Genomic DNA, 17080 nt, shown 5'->3' with positions numbered 1-17080 from the left:
GAGTGGCCCATTAGTGGCTAGACAGCATTAGTTAGGTAGGCTGTCTTCTGATTAAGTTTAATTCAAAGATAACACAGCACTAAGACCACCCCACCATGTTAATCACAGGGTAGTAAGTGGGATGATAGGAAGATTGACTTCAGAGTTCCTCATCTGATGGCCCCCAGCGACCTGGCTTCTGGGCCTGATCTCCAACACAAGCACAGGCAGAAGAGACACACCAGTGTCCACGTGGATCTAGCTGAACTTGCACGGAGCGGTACCAGACTGGGGAGTGGAATGAGCCTTTGAAAATGTGCCCTTTTAAAAACAGGTATCTCTGCACCTTTCTAGCACGCCTTCATGGGATACAAAGCGCCAAGAGCCACGTACTGTAGGATATGAAGTTCCTTTAAGTGATTAAGTGCTTCACCAGGCAAAGACTTCAGTGATACGGAAATGCCTTTGGAATGAAGAGTGGGAGAACCCAGGGAGATGAGGCAAAATATTCTCATGCTGACAGCTCAGTGCAGCAGTGAGGAAGCAGGCTGTAGACAGGGGACACTCTCTGAGCAGGGCAGACTGGCTCCCAAATTAAATCCCTCACCACATGAGCAATGACTGAGCATGTGTTCAACCACTGAAATTCAAGGCAGAAGCACAGTCTCACCAGAACAAATTGTTAGTGGTGATCTGATCCAAACAGCAACCTATTTATGTCTCCATGCTGGACCTGAGATGCCAGTGAGAACATTTTATGTTTCCTACAGACAGCTGTGGACTTCTTCATGCTGCTACAATGTGAATCCCACCGAATCTCGGGCTGAACTGCCTTTGCATTCCATCACGCTCACGCTTTCGCCAGAAGAGAGATCTGTCCCAGGAGAAGACTGAAGGCAGAACACTACTTTTTGACAGGTATTTCACCAGCTAAGATGAGCAAAACTGTTCCTGCTGAATGTTGTTTTTTTAATGTTATTGGACTAATAAAACTTCTCCAAGATTAAGTGACAGTGCACTTAGATGTTTTGTATAGTGCTCATCCTTGTTTAATTTTAAAGTAACAGTATCCAAACAATAAGAAGTGTGAGATTTCTGCAGTTTAAAGAACTGGGCAAAAGCCACACTGTGTCTCTTGTGACTGACTAATTTCTCTGTGAACACCGCAGCTTTGCCAATAGCTCTTCGACTGTTTTCTCTATCTAGTCAGACATCCTCCCATGTTGTTTAGGAGGTCTGTTTACACACCAGCTGGGTAGAAAAAGCCTACTTTTCTAGCCCTCTCCCTGAAACCCTTGATCCTAAAACCTCAAAAATTAGTAGTGGAAGAATAAAGCATGTGAAACAGCATTATAACGGAAGACAGGATAGGAAGGGACCACTTCTGTCCTCAGTTTCAGCCCCTAGCAACCACAAGCAACTGTGGGAGTAAATATTTGAAGCCTGTAGACCATCCACTGTGCAGAGGCCATAACATGCTAAACCAAACTTAACATCTGTAGTGAAAGACCAACCACCACAACTAGACTGTGCCACAGGAAGAGAGTAGGAGAGATGGGGTAGCACCACCGCCAAAGGTCCCTGGCCAGCAGCACATTTGGCCAGCAAAAACTCCCAAGTGACCCTGTAGACTCAAACTACAGAAGAGGCCAAAGCACAGTCAGCTTCATCTAGGAAAAGTTCCTTCCTGACCCAGCATCTAGTAACTGGCACTTGGTAACTGCCCCAGCAGGACACACTGGTCAGATCTTTTATTTTACCAGAGCATATTTAAAGCTGACAGGGTCCTTCTGACATACAGATCAGATTCACAATGCAGGTGCCAAAGTAAAACTGGGCTGAACCAGAGCAACTAAGTTCTTCCACAGGCATGAAGCAATGCAAGTTCTCCATCGCAAGCAAGGCTTACAACCGTAAATTGCATTTCCTTGCATTTGCCACCAGCTAAGAAAGCACAGATGGACTGCTGCCTGTGCTTAGCTGAGCCACAGTAACTCATTAAGACATAGTAACTAGATCCTGGATCTGGGCTCTTCGTCTTCTGGCTACGCCACAGCCTTGGCCTAGAAGCATGTAAAAAGCATACACAAAAGTTTGCTGATATATGTTGCGCCATTAACATCAATTTATGTGTCCCTAAATAGATCTAACAGTGGCTCACTGTGTGCAGGTGAGGATGCTGCAGATAAGCAGCAAGCTTTTTCTCTCAGCAAAGTCAGTTAGAAAGAAGCAACCTGTATGTTCGAGCATAATGATTCAGCAAGCTCTTTTAATAACAAAATTAATGTCAGTGCAATTGGAAACCAGGTGTGGGAAGCACTCACAGTAAAGGCAAGTTGCCAGCTACCCTCCAAGCCTTGTGGAAGTTGAGCACTTCCAATTTACAATAACCATCACTTTCCACACTAGCAAAAGTCTCTGCAATAATAACACGCAAATGTTCCCTCAGTTCTAATTGATCATCAGTTTGGGGACCTTCTGCACTGACCTGGGTTAATAATTGGGATGCTTGTGGAACAGTTCTCTTTCGCACAGGCTCCCATCATTGATGTGAGGGTTGTAGTGGGGACTTCACCAATACCTGTGGAAAAAGTAGGATATTGACAAAAAGACAGATACTGCATTGATACAAAGTTTGAAATCATTATCTTCTAGAAGCGAATCACTGATTTGAAAAGTTGAGAAGGAAAAGCAGAACAAACTATACCACCAATCCCTCCTTCCTCAAACAGTCTGCCTCAACAGCTCAAAGAAATCACAAGGAAAAAAACAACAGTTTTATATTTACTGTATAACACAGCTATTCCCATTTCATCTCTTGAAATTAATGAATCTACATCAAATGCTGTTACTTCTGGGTAGAACAAAGTATATTCAAAGCAAGAAACAACTGTCAGATATGAAAATAATGTCAGTTTTAAAACCATTACATAAATTATTCACAAAAGCTGACAAGAAGGACACCAAGCTGATGTTGAGTTATCCTGAATGTAGAATATTTAAGAGTTTTCAAGGATTATAACACAGTTTGGTACTAATTTGTAAATATGGATGGGTTTGTGTAAAACACTAATTTAACATTCCCAAAGTAGGTAAATGTGTACATCAGTTTGATTTTATCAAACCAATTTTATCTTGTGCATCTTCAACAATTTTCTGCATTTCAAATCAGAGACACAAAAAAGTTTGAGGAGGAAAAAAATGAAGGCAAAATCATACAACCAAAGTAACAGTCTAAGACAATCTGTGTAACAGAAAACATCCGTCCCAGCTTTCTCTTCGTGCTACATTATACAGAAAACATTTAAAGCACTTGTCTTGGGATGCATAATGTTCTATCAGTATATCACCAGCATATTTTCCTGATGACTTTTCGATGAGGAATGGCAGTGTATAAAGCCAGCAAGAATATATCTACACCACAGAAATCTGCCAACAGCACAAACACACAGCAGCTACTGCACTGGACCAGACCAGCGCTGTGTGTAGCCTTGCATCCGTTCTTCCATGATGGTCACAATTACCTTTTAAAATGAAACTTTAGATCCTAAGTTCTGTCCCAAAATGAATAGTTAACTCAAATGTAAGCCAACTTAGTCCTTTTAAGAGGATCGGTGGCAAAAACAAATCTGTCAGGTTCCTTTTTTTCATGTGGTATCAAAACAGGTATACGAGTACAGCACGCATACAAGTCTTGAATGAGCTTTGCCTTGTTTGTGTGCTTTAGGTCCTGAAATCAAAAATTTAGGAAAAGGCTGGCAAACACTGAGCACACACAGTCTGCGGTGGATCTCACTAGCCGTTCAGTGCCTACGTACAGGTCTGAAGAGCTCAGCATTTGGGAAAACCAGGCCTCTGTGAATTTAATCACAACCTATTCTTAGGTACTTCTATGCAGACGGTTACTTCTCTGCCCACGCTTCCAGCAAGCTGGTTGGCAGCATATGCAAAGAGCTCAACAGATCAGACTTGGCTTTCTTCTAGTTAGAAACTCTAGAGAGTTTTCTAACTCTCGGTCCACACTGGTAAAATTTCTCATTTCCGAAAGTTGAAATCCTGGCCTCTTTAAAGCTGGGTAAAAACCTCCCAATGATTTTACTGAAGCTATGAATATACACCAACAGTGATGTTTGTGAAAAACACACTGAATTTAAAAGCTGCTCCAGGAAATTTCCTATCAGCAGAAGTATTGATTCTATAATAAAATTCTGCTGGATGAAGCTTAAAAAGTAATCAAATGGATACATCTACTGAACATGTTAAGATCACATGCCTCATGCAGTACACAGAAAATACTATGAGCTGCTTTAAAGGTGGGTTGAGAACTAATAGAATCCACTTTGAGTAGCTCTTCCAAACACTTAGGAAATTTAGATTTTTTTTTTTTATATTAGCATGAGTTAGGAAAGAAAATGTAATAAATCAAGTGTGAGTGTTAGATTTTAGTATTTCAACAGATAAAATTAGTCTAAAACAACCCTACACATTAAATTTTACTGAGAGACTTAATTTAGTCCTAAGGTGTAACGGAGTTAGTTCTGCTCCCGCAGATACAAATAAAAAAATTGAATTCCTCAGAGGAAAGTTAGGTTAGACAGACAGAAATAGTATGTTGGAAGCAAATGTTAATATAAAAAACAATACCTGCAACAGTGGTCCTGACTTTCAACCTGTCGACCTCCATGATAAAGTCATCTTTCAAGAAGAGGAATCCAATGATGGAGAAGAGATAAACTAGGATGAGCGCCAGCACCGCAGTGAGGATAATGGAACGACCATTCCGGGTAACACTTTTTATCACATTTAGTAAAGTCTCTTCTCTGTACACCAGATCAAACAGCTGGAAAAAGCAGAGAGTAGAGGAAAAATGAATACAAATGAGGCAATGTATAGATACTACATAGGAAAACAATTTGAACTACTGAAACATACATCTAGTCATGTTCTAGATTCTCAGCTTCATAAACACACAATTCCCACTGATTTCAGTGGGAGCTGGGGATGCTTATAGGAGGAGAAAATCTAGCACAGAACTTTAAATTGTAAGGTCAATTATAGCAAAATCCAAAGCCACAAAGTATATATTGTATATGAGCCTGATCTAGACGTCGGTAATGGTTATCAACAAGACCTGTTGTTTCCCCATGTTCAAAACCAGGCTAGATTAAAATTAAAAAACAGTGTCTTCATACTATGGATCTACAAATTAATTTTTCCTGTTATCTCCCATCTGTAAACACGCATGGGCTGCAACTAAAGAATGTATTCATGTATGCAAGTAATTATATGTGTGTAAACTGTTTCTCTGAGCTCATGGCATCTTTTAACAGTCACTCGCATGTATAAGGATTGGGGCCATCTCTTTTTGGGACAAAGTTAAAATCATTCCACTGTTTGCATAAAACTAGAAACTTCCATTTTTTTTTTACACTGCACTATATGCTTTCCTGGTATTGAACTTTAAAGAAAAATATACATTAAGATAATATTTCTTTCAATGTCAAAAGCCTAAAATAGCAATTAAATGTGGTAAGAGCTTTTCAAGAAACTATAGCTTTTTTTCTTTTACAATTCTATTGATGTTCTATAGTGCTTTGGACCTTATCTATAATGTATGTATTTCCATTTCAAAACACACAGATTAGAGATCTGAAGTCACACAGTATGATTTATCGGAATGGTCCACAGAAGAACGTATTAGTCACAATTCACAAGATCTGAAATCCACAGCCTTGTGAAAGGATTAATAATAAAGCAGGAAAGAGGGAAGACAGTTATCATTCATTCCATACAAGACAAAGCTTAAAGTGAGGAACAAATACTAGAGTTTAGAATATTTCCACTACAAAGTGAACACCTGGAAGTAACTTGAGAATGTGGACAATTATAACATCCATAAATCATGGACATTTGTCAATAGTAGTCACAGAAAAAACTACATACATAAAATGTTCCGTAAACTTCGGAAAGTATTTTAAGGTAGAGATCACCTTTATTCTTTGAAGGAATAACAGATAATTTGCTGTGCATTTTTTAAGGTAAGCATCAGTTAGCAGGAGAGCCGCATCCATTTGAAAAGGGTCCTGCAGTTACAGCCACAAAATCTTGGCTCCTTTGAAATCTGCCCAAGCTTTGAAGCTGACTTTAGTGTCAAGATCTGGAAAACCTGACTTCAGCAGAAGCTCCACCAGAGTAGGGACTGAACACCTGACAATATTAGTGTGCTTATCATACCTCTGCAAAATGCTTGGGGCTCACCACTATTCAGGAAGCTGAGAAAAATACAACGGGCAAGTGAACCCACGTAAACAACCACAATTCAGTCAGTCTCCCAAGAAGTTTTACGTGCTCCAGTTTAAAGCAAATGGACTGCGAAACAAGAGCAGTGAAACACCTTTTACTGCTATTCAGCACGAAGGGAGCAGTTAGCTGAGTTTACCATAATTTTGTGTGATTCATTTTCATTGCACCTGTAAGGTATTATAAAAAGGCATTTCACCTGGATAATGGCAACAAAAGAAAATGTAACTGGGATACATTGCAAGTGATGAAACTTCCTGCTACACCAGAGGCATGCTGTCCCTGTTGCCCAAGGAATTTTTTTTTTTTTTTTTAAATTAGGACTGTAGGATGGACTGAGGAATGGGATCCGCTGGTAGAGGTATGATGCACATAACAGTGGACAACTCCTGTCCCAAAGAAATTATGAGTGACACAAGCTACAGGAACAATGTACATACACTATATGTACGCTGGGGAAGGGTGGGAGAAAGGAGTGGGCTATATGCTGGTTGTCTGAAAAGAAAGGGGCAAACTTTCAGCTCTAAAGAGATAAAATAAGCCCTAACAGAAACAGGTTCTAATGAAAACAGCAGCTCCTAAGGGGCAGCAACAAAACAGGATGCTAAAAATACACATGATTTGGCTTGATTGTCAGGAAGAAATTGAAGACAGCTGCATGGGTAACGGTATTTTCTATTTTTGCAAACTTTTCCCCTCCACAGAAGCACATACTTACCAGGAAACTATAGAAGAATTCGTGCACACAGAGGCCCAGCATGCAGACCAGTACGTATGCTACGTGATAGAGAAAAGCCATGTCCATGATGACTGCTCTGTAGCCACGGGTGAAAGTTCCACGGTTCCCAACAAAGCTCACCAGAAACACTATTTTGTTGCAAAGCTGGGGGGGTAACAAAGGCTAGGTTTATTCCATCAGAAAAATCCTGTTATTAATTGTTTGCATTGCTGCAACGTGCAAAAAGTCTAGATATGCTGCTTTGACTAAATGTTCAACTTCTAGATAGCTGGAGTCAGATGAGAGAAATTCAGCTCCCAAGATACACCAGGAATCAGCCCAGGAGAGAAAGTGGAAGTACATCACCCTTCTAACACTGCACCGTGCCTCATTACATTGTGATTTATTTCTATAACATTTGTGAGTAGGCAGGGTGGGATTAACGTCATAGGACATTAAAAAAACCACTGGGGAGTAAATTCCTAACAATTTCGAGTTTAGACCCAAGACTATGTAAAAGCAGCTGAGCATTCTACTACGAAGAGAACAACAGTAACACAACAGAAAGTGTGTGGGGCACGTGTGAGATCTACCATTTCCTTCAGATCGTGTTTTTCAATATAAAACCCCTGAAAAAAAATACTGGGGGCATTTTTGAACTACAGCATTTAAGCAACGGCATCAGATTCTCCATTGCTCCTGAGCTTTGCCTGCACGCAGTGGTGCAGAAGTCTATACGGGGCTAACCTCATCTGTTTGATAGTCCAGGACAAGCAATGAGGACTCAACATGTTTTTTTCTTTCACAAGTTTGGCACAGGCAAGCGCAGCTTACTTGCCTTTACCTTAGACTATAGATCTGGGTAGCATTACATATGTGAAATTCTCACAGACCTGCTGGTAAATAGCCCAATACTTTGCTGCCTGGTGCTAAGGTGAATTAGAGCTGTGGCAGTCAGGCAGAACTCTACACAGACAACTTACAAGCATGAGTGTGTATAAGCTCAGTAAACATGCAAACATAGACTTGAGTAAGTTAAGAAATCTGGAAAGGGGCTGAGAGAATTTTTAGTTTTGAAAACTTTTTTCTTCTCAAAAATACAGATTTAAGTTGACAGAAAGATCTCATAAGTTTGTGTTAATTTTGCTGAGCATATTGGTAGACAAAATTGCTCTTTTAACATGAGTAAAAGTCTGTAAATTTTATTCCTTTTATTCAGCAATTTTTCTGTAAATTTCATATTGTTTTTATTTTTAAAATATTTGCATATGCACAAAACCAAACCAGCTTTTTTCTTAGCTTCTCACTTTGCTGATACTGCTGTTTCGGGATGACTGGAAATGATTTATTTGTTTTGCTTAACCAGTGAACCAGAAGAAGAAGTTCTTTGCACGGCTCTAATCAAGGGCTTTTTTTTTAATAGGAGACCCTTAATATCTCTGCTTCTGCTGAAAGAGAAATCCTGCTTGCTTTTTAAGTACTTACATTAGCAGCACCAAGAAGTATCAAGGTAGGACCGAGCCCTATAGTATATATAGACCTGAGAATAACAGACACCAAAAAGGGTCGAATACCAACAGGCTTGGAGATGAAAAACAGCATTGCTGTACAAAACGCCACTGCTATCCAAAGGAGGAGTGAAAACAATGGAGAGAGCGTGCCTGTACGGAGAAGAAAGGGAGATTTGAGAAAGGCATCTTTGGAGAGTCCGTTTTTCACCAGGAAACAGATCCAAAAGATCAATTCCTTTGCCAATCTAGCTAACAAAAGGTGTGATTCATGCATCACAACTGCTGACCACAACTTGCCCTAACTGCAGCAAGAACTGTTATTATCATCACATTGTTGATTTTTGCACAGGTCATAAATAACACGAGAAGCTAATGAAATTTCCATTAAAATCCGAGTGCTCAGAGATGAAACAGTTTACCCTTCTCCTGGAACAAGCTAATAATCAGCTCCCTTCTGCAGGGATCATTAGGGCTCCTCTGGTCTAATTCCATGATTGCTCAGCTACAGAAATAGTCGGTCCTCGGGGCTGCGCAGCAAGTGGCACTGCGCTGTAGCGTCACGTTTCGATAGTCAACAGCACCAAAGCGTCCTGGTTTTAGAAAAGCAGCTTTCTCCCGAACGGCCATGGGTGTTCGGCGGGAGCCTCTGCCTCTGCACGGGAGCAAGGCACTCGCCGCAGAGGGAGGCAGCCACGGGGACTTGGCCAGGAACAGGCAGCATCTGCATTGCCGAGAGCAGCTGAAGAGCTGTGCCTTGCTCCCGGGGAGACCCCATTTGCACTGAGCTCCTGCGAGCATGTAAGCCACTGCCTTCAGGGTCTGCCTCTTTGCCGCTCTGCAAGATGCTGGCTCCAGGCTCCCCCCGAGTTTTGAGCGATGCCCCTATTTTCCCTCTCTCCTCTGCTTAAAGCCCTGGAAACACACCATGTTGCTGTGATATAAAAAGCACATTCAGATCTCAGAGCACTGTCGCACTTGCACACTGACTTCCATTGTTATGAGATGAACCGAGAGGTCAGTGACAGGGGAGAAAGGAGTAGAAAATTTAGCCAGACTCACAATAGAAATCACACTATTTCTCTGGCAACAGAGACACTGCTGAGCAGCATCAGTGGGATTAAGAAACAATGAGACGAGGCCCTAGCCTCAACATTCACATGGCATCCGAACTTTTCCAAAGTTCAGAAGTGTTTATATGCTTGGCAGGGGGTTCAAGGTCAGGTTTGGCAGATAGTTTCTTTGCCAACAAGGTTTGGAAACTTTTAATGGATCCTAAACAGTAACTTCCAAGTGGATCTGAAAGGTGAGGCCAAAGCATTCAGTGTTTCTTTAACAAATCATTTTTCCTTCTTCCCTGCTGCAGGTCAAACAACTCCACGTAGCAGGACCCACACCAGTAATGTGTGCAGACACGCAGACTGCAGGCAGAGTGCCCTCATCGGCAGTGCAATTTCACCTGTGTCGTATGATGTAAGGACTGCAGAAGTCTACTAAAAGGCAGCATTCTTGGGACGATTAGATCAGCCCAGGCACCTCAGACAGCGGAGTAGGGGTGGATTTAAGCAAGGTGAAGGGGAAAAATGGGAGACAGCCTCCATCTCTTAGCTTTTGGTGGAGGGGGAGGCTGGAAGTAAAGAGGCTGCCTCATGACCCTGCTAATCCCATTTGGCCACCCCTATTGTTTATCCTTCAAGCTTTTGCTTTTACAAGCACCAGGAACTGGAACCCTGAAATGCGCTATCACTGAATTACTGAGGCCACATAAACTAATAATACGAAGATCTGCAGTTCAAAATAAGTATTAATACCTACAGATCGCAGACCAGAGGGTTTCCATTAGTATAGACTAGCTAAAATTTAGTAGTTTAAAAGGTTTATTTTTATCTCTTTATTTCTTCTCTTATCCTGCATGGGCTGTAATATGTGTGCACTCCGAGTGACTCTTCAGTTTACAAACAGGAAAGCACTACGCACAAATGCTTCCCTTTTACACAGCACAGCCCTGCAAGGTTTGCTGCGCAAGGCTGCGCAGATGCCTGTGCCATGACCTGCAGAGACCACCCCGCAGGGTGAAAGGGGAACATGGTCTCCATGCCAATACACTTTAATCTGCTGCCTTTCTGTTTAGCCAGCCAACAGGAATGCTTGCTGGTGCCAGCTCTGGTGTTTGTGAAAAGCACATGTATCTACTAGAAGCTGGACCGCTTCCACTAGCCCAGTTCACATGTCATCAGACAGAGGTGACTTTCAGTCACATTACTGACTGGACACAAATCAAAGACCCAGAGGTGAATGGCTCTACTTCCATTACCAGTATTCTGAACTATTTAGTCTCCTTTATCCAAATTTAAGCTTGTTTTGGATTCTAAGAGGATTCCAGGTAGTCTGCTGCATTTATTTAATGAAATTTATTATTTGCTATATTTCCCATGATGTGATGAAGCAGAGACAGAATCAGATTTTAAGCATATTTTTATATAATGCATTTATCCTCTGCAATTGTTATGTTCTGTTAGCCCAACAAACAAAACAGTGAAAATCCAACAAGTTAGTTCTCCAGTCATTCCATTCTGTATGTTTTTAAGACTGCAAGTCATTCAAAATGGTCAGTTTTAAGCTATCTCTGTCCCTCTGCTGCCAGAAATCCTTCCTTAGCTCAGAAGCTGTAACTGAATGTGTGCAGTAGTACACTGCAATATGGCCATAGGGAAAAAAAAATAATTAGCTCAGATCATCTAGATAATCTTCAGCTTAGCACCTAAGTTCTGTCCATTTTACTTCACATTGCATGGGACAGGTGACACACAGAAGATCAACTACCACATTTCAGACAAGATCTGGTACCTACTTAGAAGATACTAAACGGCTTCTGCAGATACAAGCATACCTGAAGATGCAGTTTTACATAAGTGTTACCTTAGTATTGAACACATCTAAAATTAAAAGGAAAAATAAACCCAAACTCCACTTGCCTTCATCTCCATCATCTCCAAAGGGGTAGAACAGAGCAACTGCTAAATTGATGAATACAGCAAGGTTGAAGGAAATGCTCCCCCACAGAGAGATGTGTCTGGAGAACCAAAACAGGGGTGGATTATCTAGAAAGGGGAGAAGAGCAGCAATCAATGAAATGAAAGCTGTCAGAAACTCAATCAGTAATGGCCTCAAGAGAATTAAAAAAAACAGCTTAATAAAGAAAATATGCAAATCTCTAACGTTAACTAAAATAGACAAATATTAAACATAGGTTTGCTATAAAACATAGTTTCAAGCAGAGCTTTTAATCTAAAGATCCCAATACGAGAGTTTCGCCTCTGCTAAGATTTTAGGACTGGATCTTTTGCGAAGGAGTCTTTTCACCTGCCTCTGAAACTGGAGCCTCTGTGCATGGAGACACAAAATCAAGCAAACAAAGAGATTTTAGCACTCTGCATGCCAGTCAACTAGATGACTCAGAACAGGTCATCTAGATGACCCATTTGGACCAAGTACACTGATGACATGATTCAAAGAACGACGGAATAGGCAAGGATGCAGAACAGTGGTATTTTCCCCACCTCTGTCAAACTAATTACATCTTGATCCACTTTGGGGAACGGTAAAATTTGGTCTGACTGGGATTTGGTTCTGTGCAAGCTGACTACTTCCTGCACGATCCTCAGACGTCAAAGGTTACCTGCTGATAAACAGCTCTGTACTCCTGCTTAAAGGGATACAAATGAAGCCAGGATCTCCATACGTGAAGTGCTGTACAAACACACAAAAATAGCCTATAGCCCAAAGAACGTATAACCTAGTTAAGAAACGACTAAAAAGGGAAATGGGGTAAAACAGGGCTAAGATTTTGTGTCCAGAGTCACATAAACAACTCGGCAAAAAGGCTAGGAACAAGATCTAAGTGTACTAAGAGCAGGCAAGCACTTCATGTATATGAGTGCACGACAATACTTTTTAATGAACATGTAAAACAAGGTTCTATGTGCAATGGCGTGAAAAAATTTCTAGCCGGAGAGGTTTATTTGAAAATGATGTATTCCTATTAACCAGATTTTACAGTATTGAGAGTCTCCTGCAAGTACGCAGAGCATGTTCGTGATTTGACTGCACCTAGCTAAGTTTTTATAAACAGTAGACTCCTTCAGCTGCATATTACTGTCTCAGGCTTTAGTCTAAATAGACTTTGATGGTGATTAGGTAAATATTCAGATTTCATTGTGATAACCTTATGCTGTTGGCTGCTGAGATTTAAGGATTTGGAGCCATTGCAAATGACGTGTCAATTTAAGCAAAGCAGACTGCATGCTAACAGACAGTTGGCTAAAGAATGAACTTAGCCTCAACCTGTTTTATCTATCCAGATGAAAAAAACACATGGAGACTTGTGGGCCATTCCACTGATTAAAGAAATTGAGGAATTTCTGTTTTGAATAAAATTAAACCAATTTTCTCTTCTTATAGCATTAGGCAGGTCTGGTCTATGTAAGCACAGGGCTGGGCTCTTTTATTTGTATTTCTTAAGCAAAAAACACAGAGATGACTTTGCTACTCGAATGATTTTGTTACTAATTTTTCTACAATACGGTGACTTTTATTTCGAAACAGACTGTGCAGATAGGGAGTTATTCTGGAACCATTTATTTTTCAACTTCTACCCTGGTCAGTTTGTCAGTACAGACAAGGTCTTACAGTGCTGCTAATGGAAGCGGACCTGGGCCGATAAAAGATTCACACTGAAAACTTACTACTGCATCTGAAAACTATAGCCTGGGAATTGACATTTATGAAAACTGCAACCAATATTCATGTTTCCATCATGTTACGGATGCTACATTCAACCATACTGCATTGACTACCCATCCAAACTCCCTGCAGCTCTGACAATAGATGCTATTCTTCTCTGCTTTCCCAATCAATTGCATAATGCTGCTGCGAGTAGCTGACGTGTGCCACCCCAACAGCATCTGCATTTCAGCAGCGAATGCAGTGATTGCTCTCGTGTATTTTTATATATATACATATATAAAAGACAACTTTCTTCCTTATCCCTCAAGGATATTGTAGATGCTTAATTAGTTTGCAGCCTTGATTCTCTGCTCCATAAGCAAAGGGCACAGTCAACAGTGGCTGAGCTGGCAGGAGCGTCCTGCCCTGGGACATCAGCAGCGGCAGCAGCCCCATCCCTGGCAAGGGCCAGCAGGTGTAATGCCCACTGGTGCGCTAAACAAGAAGCTCAGGGTACTTGGCTTGGTTTCACTGCACCTCCTCTTCAGGTCCCTGCTTTGATCTCTGCCCCATGATCTCGACCGTGCTTGTCAGCTCCGCAAGCTGCAAGCAGTTGTAGGTGGTACACACGCCTCTCCCACTACACCATAGGACATACACCAGTATGGGTGTACAGACTGGGACATACTGCAGCCTAGTCAAGCAAGGCTGATGTGAACTGGCGGAGGTGAACTGACTCCATGGGAGTTGGGCAGATTTAAAGCAGCTGAGGTTCTGGTGAGAGATGTTTTTAAGTGACTGACATTTACAAGTTTTTTAATGGTCTTTTAGGAATCCGCAAACCTCAAATATGCAGCTCCACATGTTTTTGTTAAATATTAGGGGCCTTGGCTTAATTAGGTGCAAGTCTATTGAGTTTAGTAGAACTACACCCAGTTCATCCATCCCTCAGCTTAACTTTTGGAGTCCAAAACATCATCTTGAACACATTACTTATACTACTAACTGCTCCATATTACGCCTCTTTTACAGTGGCACACAAGTGTTTCAGCTGACCTACACTCTCAGGCTCTGAACAGTTTTGCCTGTCGCAGTATCAGAGCGAACAGAGAAAAGTGTATTATTAAAATGAAAGTATTTGAAGGCTTAAAAGCAGGCTTTTTGCATAATTAAGCTATTTTTTGAAATTGCAATACTTACTCCTGATTTTCTTTTGCCATTTCATCTCGTTGTACAGATCCTCTGTCTGTTGGAAAAAGTCATTGACTTTGCTCCCTTGTTCATCTCTCTCTGTTGTATTGAACACCCGACTTTTGGATTCCCGAGTGAGGAATTCGCAAATATTGGGGACAGGGAAGACTATCTGTTCCATTGTTCTGTCGTGGCGAACAATCTATAAATAAAATGCACGTTTTTTTCATGATCAGTGACTTTCCAACCACTTTGTCATATCTTTTCTTGTTCACAGCTCCCCTTTTATTTATAAATTAATGCATAAATTATTTGGATATTACACTGAAGTTGAACCAATCAGTCCTAAAACAAAGTAAAACTGTTTTTCTATCTTCAAAAGCCTGCCTAAAAATAAGGTGGCAAATACATGTCTCAAGCAAAACCCAGGTCCAAACTTCCCCCAAATACAAAAAATGCTCTAATTCAGAATGCTTCGATTTTGCAATAAATTGAAACAAATCTCTCCCAGTAAACAGTGCAGAAGTTCATGGGCTTTCTGCTCAGATTATGAAATTCTTTTCTCACCTTGAGTCTATTTCTATGATGAAGTTGTGAAGGTGAACATGCAAAAATAGCACCTTGTTACTTAGACAGCACCCATATCTTGTCAGTCTTTATGTTCTTACTTGGCAAAAAACAAGGTTTTGCATTGTTTGTGTCTCAGAGCCTACTGAGTTACCAGTGAGTGAGCTAGATTTTATTCCATCTCACCACACTGTCATTAAAATTGCTTGCCCATTCTGATCACGGACTCTACATTACTAAAAACATAGAAATGGGTAGAAAACTCATCTTGACTCCTAGACCATGTCTCTGTACAGCCACCAGTGAAAAAAAAAACCACTATTTGACTTCCAAATCAAACAAATGAGACACCTCGATATAGGGGAGCTATATCTGAAATGTCAAACAGGTCTAGGACTCCTTTCAGAGAAAGACCAGCAAACATCCATTTGATATAGCAGCAATGCTGGCTTGAGTTCCATTTTTCCAGTCACAGTCCTGCGTTAAAGAACCCTCCCCTTATCCTCTGTTAATTCATATCTATTACGTGAACATACTAAAAACACACCTGTCTTAAGTAATTTTTAAGAGTAACATAGTAAGCACATTTGCGTTGGAGATGAAGGATAATTATGCTCATGTCTGCCCATGTGCATGTGCATTGTACAAAATTTGAACAGGCAGTTTTGAAGTATCCTAAGTAAATGGTTGTGTCTCAGGCCGTCAGCTGTGCAACAGGACTATGTGACCAGCAGCTAACTTGGGAGGGTGAGCGAAGGAAGCTGACAGCACATCTTCAGTTCTGTCAGGGACTCAAATGCAGAAGTAAGCTGCATGTGCTGCTCCGCAGAATGACATTTAAAAAGCCTCCCTGAGAAGAAAGGCCTCCACATCTGCTTGAGGAACAGGCTTTGCAGCCATGAGGTAGTGGAGATTTTATCTCTCCATTTAGGAGATTTCAGAAACTACACTAGAAGAAGCTATTGGCCACATAAAAGCAGATCACAGTGCTTTTTTAAAGCCTAAATTTACAACTTCTCCAGATAGCTCAGCTGATAATTGCCAAGAGATACCTCAGGAACACCCAAAGTACTAAACATGTTAAGAGGAGCACTGAGCTGCCCGCTGGACAACTACAGCCAGGGAGCTTGCATCTATCCTGTGGTGGGATGACGTGACCAGTATCAGGCAAAAAGGATGGTGGGAAACAGAGGAGGACCCAGCCATGGCCTGTCTTGATGGCAGTCAGGACAATATGGACCAGAAGCGCTTGCGTCAGACCGCAAGCTCAGGTCCAATGTTGATGGAGACTGGGAGCCCACTGAAGGTAAAACTATTGGCTCAGATTCAGGCTGGGCCTGTGTGCAGCCACACTGTGCAGTTTACATACTCAGCCAGTTTTGGACTTCATACAGCATTTCCAAGAGAGAGGCAGATGCCTCCTCTTCCTGCAGTGTCTCACAGCAGCTGCCGTTACACCACAGAAATTCCTCTCCTTACAGAGTCACTAAGGACTACAGATACTATAGTATAACTCCTACCTTGATGCCTACAAACCCATGAAATCTGTAGGAGCACAGGAACTGATACAAGAGTTAAGAACACAAATTCCTCTGTGGATCTCGATCTAAATCCAATCCATGGCAGGGGTTAAGTTTACAATAGAGAACAGAACTGATGAACCAGGCCAAGACTTGGTCTTTTAAACAAAAATCATACTGAATGTCTACACCACTTCAAAACCTCTTTGTACTGCAGCCAGACTTTTAATTCGATCAGTTAGCATCACTGGCTTTGAAACTCATGATTATTTATTTCAGTGATGTACCATACAAGATTATTCCTGACTTCATGACACAGCTACTCTCCACAGTCATTATTCCCCTAACAAAACATGTTTGGTAACACGCAGGAAAGCTACTGTCAAATGATTATTTGGAGCCACTTTTAACATAGGTGCATTCCTTTTTCTCCCATAGCCAAAAGCATATTATTCAATGTCCTCATAAATAATCTACACCATTCGAATAAGCTTTGCTGCTCAGAAGCTTAAGAAGAGGCGAGATACCATGCACAAGATGCAAACTTGTCTCATATTCAATCTTCTAGTGAG

At 41.2% G+C, this 17080-nt stretch overlaps 1 protein-coding gene across 6 annotated transcripts in view; it reads right to left on the bottom strand.

The window, feature by feature from the left end:
- ITPR2 (inositol 1,4,5-trisphosphate receptor type 2) overlaps positions 1–17080 on the bottom strand; it is a 282946-nt gene that overhangs the window by 41438 nt on the left and 224428 nt on the right. For all 6 annotated transcript variants that reach the window (XR_012765862.1, XM_075439325.1, XM_075439332.1 and 3 more), the window contains 6 exons: positions 14431–14623; positions 11481–11606; positions 8483–8658; positions 6998–7162; positions 4624–4819; positions 2468–2560 (listed from right to left, as the gene is read on the bottom strand). Coding sequence is in view for 5 of the 6 variants with exons in the window: in XM_075439325.1 (XP_075295440.1) it covers positions 2468–2560; positions 4624–4819; positions 6998–7162; positions 8483–8658; positions 11481–11606; positions 14431–14623 (949 nt within the window). In the remaining variant the exon portion in view is untranslated. The remainder of the gene's footprint in view (positions 1–2467; positions 2561–4623; positions 4820–6997; positions 7163–8482; positions 8659–11480; positions 11607–14430; positions 14624–17080) is intronic.

Source organism: Opisthocomus hoazin, chromosome 1 (genome assembly GCF_030867145.1).
Source record: "Opisthocomus hoazin isolate bOpiHoa1 chromosome 1, bOpiHoa1.hap1, whole genome shotgun sequence".
NCBI lineage: Eukaryota > Metazoa > Chordata > Aves > Opisthocomiformes > Opisthocomidae > Opisthocomus > Opisthocomus hoazin.
The sequence above is the reverse complement of the archived record's forward strand: the minus strand, read 5'-3'. Positions and strand labels throughout refer to the sequence as shown.